Source organism: Tupaia chinensis, unplaced genomic scaffold (genome assembly GCF_000334495.1).
Source record: "Tupaia chinensis unplaced genomic scaffold, TupChi_1.0 Scaffold000281_1, whole genome shotgun sequence".
NCBI classification, from domain to species: Eukaryota; Metazoa; Chordata; class Mammalia; order Scandentia; family Tupaiidae; genus Tupaia; species Tupaia belangeri.
In genome coordinates this window covers 1168415-1174918 of record NW_006159764.1, presented here as the reverse complement: position 1 = coordinate 1174918, position 6504 = coordinate 1168415, and the positions used below count along the sequence as shown (strand labels likewise).

The window sequence follows — 6504 nt, the reverse complement described above, 5'->3', positions numbered from 1 at the left end:
TGGAGGAGAACACCCTGGAATGCAGTGCCAGAAATGGTCGTTGCACCTGCAAATCTGGTTACCAAGGCAACAGATGCCAGGAAGGTACAATCCGATGATAGATGTTTCTTTCTCCTCTAATAATAATGCTCAGCCTTTGCTCAGTATCATAGGATCAATTCTTAGTTCATCTACTAGTGTCCTCCGAAGACGGGGAAGCTTCATGAATCTCCGATTTGCCGGTGAGGAAACTAAGACACAGGACAATAAAGTTCGTTAATGTTGTCTTCTCAGCCTCTGCTGTTAGCTATCCCCGTGCTCACTTGAGCAAGGTAAGAAAGATTGCATTGCGCAGAATCTTACCCTAGAAATATTAGAACTAGTCTTCGAGCTAAACTAATCAACTAAAGGCATTCCTAGCTTTAGAATTAAAAAAATATTTTTTTCACTTTTTTCTTTTTTCTTGCTTTCTTTTTACATTTTTCACTTTTTGATATTGAAAAAATATTGATTATTCAAACAAATACAACTCAGATACGTAACCAAAGAAAAAGTTTGGGAAATCTAAATATGACTATCAGTGTTGTCCTTTCTTGAATTTAGGTATAATAGGAGTTTTAAAAAAAAAATTTCAGGGGACCAGCAGTTAGTGTAATGGCTATGTCGTTAGACTCCCACGTAGTTGACCGCAGTTCATGTCCTGCACCCGGTGGCTTAAACTCACGCCGGGCACGTGTGCATGCGTGTCCAAGATCCCGAGAGGAGAATGGAGGAGAAGGGATTGCGGTGTGACCATTCCCCCTGGGGGGTGATTTCTCGCTTTCTGTCTCTCTGTCTCTCTCTGTCTGTCTGGCGAGCGCATGCGCCCTATAGCAAAAACCTCTCAAAAAAAAAGAAAGAAAAAACATTCAGAAATATAAAAGTTTATATGTAGTACAATTCCAACGGTAAGTAGCATATAGATACGTGTATGTATAAATGCATATACATTTGGTAAAAGATCTTCCAAGATATCAATGAGAGCTGCATTTGACTGTGGACTCATGGGATGTTCTTCCCAGCTATCTACATGGCTTTCATGTTTCAGTGAGTCTCATGTCACCTATTCACTGACTCTTATCAAAACCACCCTACTTAAGATTGCACCTTGGAAGTCTCCCTGAACTCTTTTCTCTTCCTTTGGTGTTTATTATTTGCTCACATACCACTTATGCTCAGTATTATTATGTGTAACATTTCTTGTCTATCCTTTCTTGCTAGAATCTGAGTTCTACGGGGGAAGGTATCTATACATTTTGTCCACCTAAGTAGTCCTTCATTTCTAGAATAGCTGTGACACTTAGATGTGGTTCAATAAATGCTTTCTTAAATTAATATATACATGCTCATAGAGACTATATTTTATACATTTTCTTCATGCTAAGCATTTTGCATTACATTAAACACCTGTTACTGCTTTATTTGAAGGAAATTATTACCGCATTCTTTTTTCTGTAACGTGTAACACTACTAAGCACCTACCAAACAAAATGATCGTAACTAGTGGTGCATTATAACACCTATTGCCTTTCAAGTAATCCGAAGGAAGGTCTGGTTTAAAACCAAGAGATAATGCGTTTGAAAGGAAGCCATGGAACTGTTGGGTTCACTTACAAAGTAGGCACTGGAATTAACAGTTACCTACGACCCTCAGGTAACCTCATCCATCTTGCATTGTCATCTTCAGAGGGCCTGCAGGACTCTTCTGGAGACAAGTGCAATAGGGAGCGTGACTTTTCCAGGACACCCTCTGGTCATGGAACTGAAGCATGAGCAGCAATGTCCATCTAGAGCTCATGCAGAGAGGGCTATGTAGCTAGCTGGATTCTGAGTGTCTGGACAGTGGAGAAAAGATTGTGGGGCAGCAGAAGCCTGGCACGAGACAGGTGTGTTTAATATGGTACGAGAGTGAGTCCTGTGTCAATTTCTTTCTTTCTTTTTTAATTTCATTTATATAAAAAAATTATTGATTTATTTATTGTATTTGTTATTTTTTAATTTGACCAGAGAGAGACAGAAAGAGAGAAAGCAGAAGTGAGAGATTAAGCTGCCAGGTCCAGGACTCGAACTGGATTGGCCAGCATCCCAGCCACCATAACACCTGCTGGCTCCACCGGTGTCAATTTCTAAGTCTCCTCCTGCATTAGCTGATTTTTAAGCCTACAGTCAGCCCTTTATTCATTTCTCCACTAGAGAAGCCATGCCCTGGAAATCAATACGTGAGGAGACAACACCATATCCATCTACCTGGGTAAATTTAATTTATTCTGACAGTACTTTTTTAAAGCATCTGCTGAATATACTTTATTGGAAAATGCTTCGGAGGTTCCCACTGTGAAGGAAAATGAGCTGAAAGCATATGTAAATCAGCAAAATAGAGAGGTCACCATAATCTCTGGAAAACATATTATTTTTCAATCAGATAACTTTGTCCAATTCTGATATTTTTGTCTAACCACGAAATGAAATTATAAATCAGACTGGCATGGGTGAATGGGCTGGCTGTGATTTCCAGCTGAAATCAAGGCAAAAAGGGCTCTCCAAGAGCTCTGCTTGATGAGAATCAGGCCCCTTGTTTTCCTTTCTCCTGCTTAAAGGAGTGAAGGAGCCCAAGTGCTCCGAGAGCCAGACCTATCTGTGACAATCTTAACTCCAGACCTGTGCCTAGATTGCAGATGAATAGTTAATTAAAGACTGCGAAGCGTGTCAATGGCACTAATGAGCAGTGCTCTACAATCAGCACCCGGCCTTATTTAGCTTCTCAGCAATGACTTCTAAGAACAGAAGGGCTGGTTTCTAGAACTAACCTGTAAGGTAGCACAAAATAACAAATAAAAAAGCAGCCAATGTCTTTGCCTTGTTTTGATTAGTTTGTAGCCTGGGGTATTTTGGACCCCTGCTGCAGGCAGACCTCTAAATGTGGAGGACTGGGGTGGAGTGAGATCCAGGAGCCCGTCTAAGGAGGCCTAGACATCCCTTGTGTCATCCTAAGTGAGGCTGGTTTTTGTTACAGTAAAAAACAGCAGTTTCATGTGGATGAGGTTCAAACGCTGGACTCTGGTGGGTCTCGAAGTGTAGATGAACTGACTTGAATGGTGGTGTCGTGTAAGATAGGTGTAGGGACTGAGAGCACCAAGTTTAAAAGCCCAGAAGATCTCAGTTCAAATCCTGATTGTGCGACTTATTAGCTTCATGATGCAGAATTAGTCACCGAGCCTCTCAGAGCCTCCTTTCCTCACTTAAAACGAAGATAAAAGTTTCTTATGCCGTATACAGGGAGTGCTCTATGGAAATCGCCAACTCCCGTAAAATGCTTGGCACAGAGTAAGCGAGCAACTGATCAGGTACAAACATTCCAGGAAAGGTAACAACTCTGTTACTCAGAGATTCTACCAGGATTAAAAAAGAAAATATTTCACAGCCTGACTTGTTTTGATATACCTTTCCACAATTATCGTACATTTAGAAACATGGCGCCATTTTCTCTGTATTTAAAGAACGCTTTCGGTGGGGTTTCCAGTGCCAGAGGTTGCAATGGTAGGACTGACACTGAAGTCACTATCGGCCCTCCTCAGTGGTCCCTGCAGCTCCATCCAGGTTGCCAGCCCAAAGGACAGCCAACAGACAGCACACGGTGTATCTTTTCTCGCCCTAGGCATCGTCTTGCTCCCGTAACATACACAATTTGGGATACTCTGCCATGGTTATCCTGGCTTACAAAGGAAGCTAGGACTGGGCGAACAGGACTTAGGCAACAATTCACGGGCAGCTTCCTGGGCACCAGGCCTGCGTAGCTTCCCGTACAAGTTACATCTCATTTTCACATTTTGTTCTGTGCAACTGCCTCCACAGATATGTATCAAAATTGCTTCCATTGTTACTGCCTGGAAAACCACATTTTCAGCAAAAAAGCCCACCTCTGTATCTGTGTTTCCAAAGTGACAAGATACAGCCTCGTGTTGATTTCTTCAGGGAATATTTTTGGAAGTGCTATAAATCCTTGGAGGCCCGCTAGAATGCTGCTTTCTTTGCAGCTCAGTCATAGAAGCGCAAGCGCAAGCGCACGCGCACACACACACACACACACATACTTTTCTAACCCACTTAGGCAACAGTAGAAATCTGAGACCATCTTCAGAGTTATCACAAGTCTGACTCCTTTCTCTCTCTGTCTTTTATTTTACAAGCCTGCCCTGATGGCCTCTGGGGACCAGAATGCCAGTTCGCTTGTGTCCCCTGTGAGAATGGAGGTCAGTGCAACAAAAAAACTGGAGATTGTGATTGCACTCCCGGTTACACAGGAACGTCCTGCACCGCATGTAAGTCCTAAAGCTAGCCGGCTTAACCGCCGAAGTCGATGCTGTTGCCAGTTTTATAAATGCTTGGTTTCTAACCTGTATTTTAGAGACATGCTTCAACTCTCTATTGCTGCGTAAGAAACTATCCCAACACTTTATGGTTTTAAACACTGGCTTATCATTTCTCTTCATTCTGTGGGTTTGCAGGGTGGTTCTATACCAGCTCTCACCTGGAGTCGCTCATGTGGCACTTCAGTGGGTACATCAGCTGAGAACAGGCTGGGTTTTTCTGGGTTAGTCAACCAGGGAATCTGGTTTTTCTTCCACATAACATTTCTGCAAGGTTAGCTTGGACTTCCTCATAGCACAGCATTATCAAGAAGTAGCAACAGGGACCAGCAGTTAGTATAATGGCTATGTTGCTGGACTCCCACGTAGTTGACCTCAGTTCGCGTCCCAGACCCGATGGCTTAAAGTCATGCCGGGCACGTGTGCATGTGTGCCCAAGATCCCGAGAGGAGAATAGAGGAGCAGGGATTGCGGCGTGGCCATCCCCCCTGGGGGGTGATTTCTTGCTTTCTATCTCTCTATCTCTCTCTGTTTTTCTGGCGAGTGCACATGCCCTATAGCAAAAATCTCTCCAAAAAGAAAAGAAGGAGCAACATGGTAAGGAGTATCCCAAAAGTGCGAGAATAAAAGCAGTAAGCCATCAGGGCCAGCAGGTGGCATAGTGGTATATTGTTAGACTCCCATATGGTCGACTGCGGTTTGAGTCCCGGATCCAGTGGCTTGGAACTCACTCTGGGCACGTGTGTGTGTGTATCCAAGATCCGTCAGGAAGAACAGAGAAGAGAGTGTGGTGTGGCCATCTCCCTGCTGGAGGGAGAGTGACTTCTCACTTTCCCTCTCACTGTCTCTGTCTCTGTCTCTCTCCCTCATTAGTGTATGTACCCTAAGGCAAAAACCTCTACAAAAAAAAAGCAGGGAGCCATTAAAAAGTGAAGTCACATGTTACTACATCCTCCACATTCTATTGGTTAAAACAAATCATGAAGCAAGCCAGATTTCAGGGGAGAAGAAAATCTACCTCCTGATGAAAAGAGGAGAATCTCATTGCAAAAACCCTTCAAGCTGGGAGATAGGGTAGCAGCCATTTTCGGAATCAGTCTACCATATGTACTATATAGTTATACTGAAAGGGGCAATTATCATTCTTGTCAGAATAGGAGTGGATTATAGATTGATTAAGAATAGATTCATCAAATTGAACCTGTTTCAAAGAGCCACTAGAATGCTTTCCTGTTCTGTCCTTTTCTGGTTATGGTTCTTACAGAAGCAATTGGAGCCTTCCCAGTATTACCTTCTCTGTTCTATCAACAGGGAAACACAGCGACTTCAGAACTTGGGGAAAGCTGTGGGCTGGATGGTAATTATGATATTTTTTGCAGTACCATTTCAAATGTATCTAATAAAGGTTAACGGAAGTCTATTGTTTGTGGTTGTCTGTTTTTATAAAATGTAAACGATGATCTGGACTAGCTTCAATGCATTGGGTTTGGTATACTCCAGCAAACAAAACTGGAAACGTAAACTATAAGTATAAACTATCGCACCCACACGGTATTAGTATGTAGTTCATCATCTGATCATTTGGAGGAACATATTTCTGCCCTGCAGGATAACCCTCAAGCAAAAGTGATGGGGCAAGATCTTTGTCTGACAAGTTTTCCGTCTATAACTATGTCGTGCAACAGACGACTCCGGAGACGGTCTTCTCTTCAACACTTTATTTCCCCAGGTTCTGAATACAGGAGCTCTCTCCCCTTTCCCTTTCCCCGGGGCCTTATAAAGGGCCCCTAGCCGATCAGATCATTGTCCACGTGCACGGAAGCCAGTCCTCGAAAGAGGATTGGTTGCATGCGGTGTTCCCGTGCTCTCCACGCTCCCCACTGCCCTACTTCCTTAAAGTTGTTTACTGCTTTGAGTGCTCAGCGGGCTTCCGTTGAGCGCCATTTTGAAATAGGTGCTGAGGGCGATGGGCAGGGGCGCTCCACAGTTCCCCCTTTTTTGTCTTTAAAGCAGGAGAGGGTAGAGGACACAGCCCCCAGATATTGTTAGGACCATGTAAGGCAATTTGCTCCATGTTCTGGGACATTGAGCCGACTACCCACCTGTCCGGCACCGATTT

The 6504-nt window shown here is 43.5% G+C and overlaps 1 protein-coding gene across 1 annotated transcript in view; it reads left to right on the top strand.

Annotated features, from left to right (window-relative positions):
• The window catches only part of LOC102502239 (EGF-like and EMI domain-containing protein 1), a 565383-nt gene extending 563848 nt beyond the window's left edge, over positions 1–1535 (top strand). Inside the window, exons 14-15 of the mRNA XM_027772542.1 lie at positions 1–84; positions 1447–1535. The exon at positions 1–84 is cut by the window's left edge and continues 48 nt beyond it. Of these exons, the coding sequence (XP_027628343.1) occupies positions 1–84; positions 1447–1535 (173 nt within the window). The remainder of the gene's footprint in view (positions 85–1446) is intronic.
• Positions 1536–6504: the final 4969 nt, after the last annotated feature.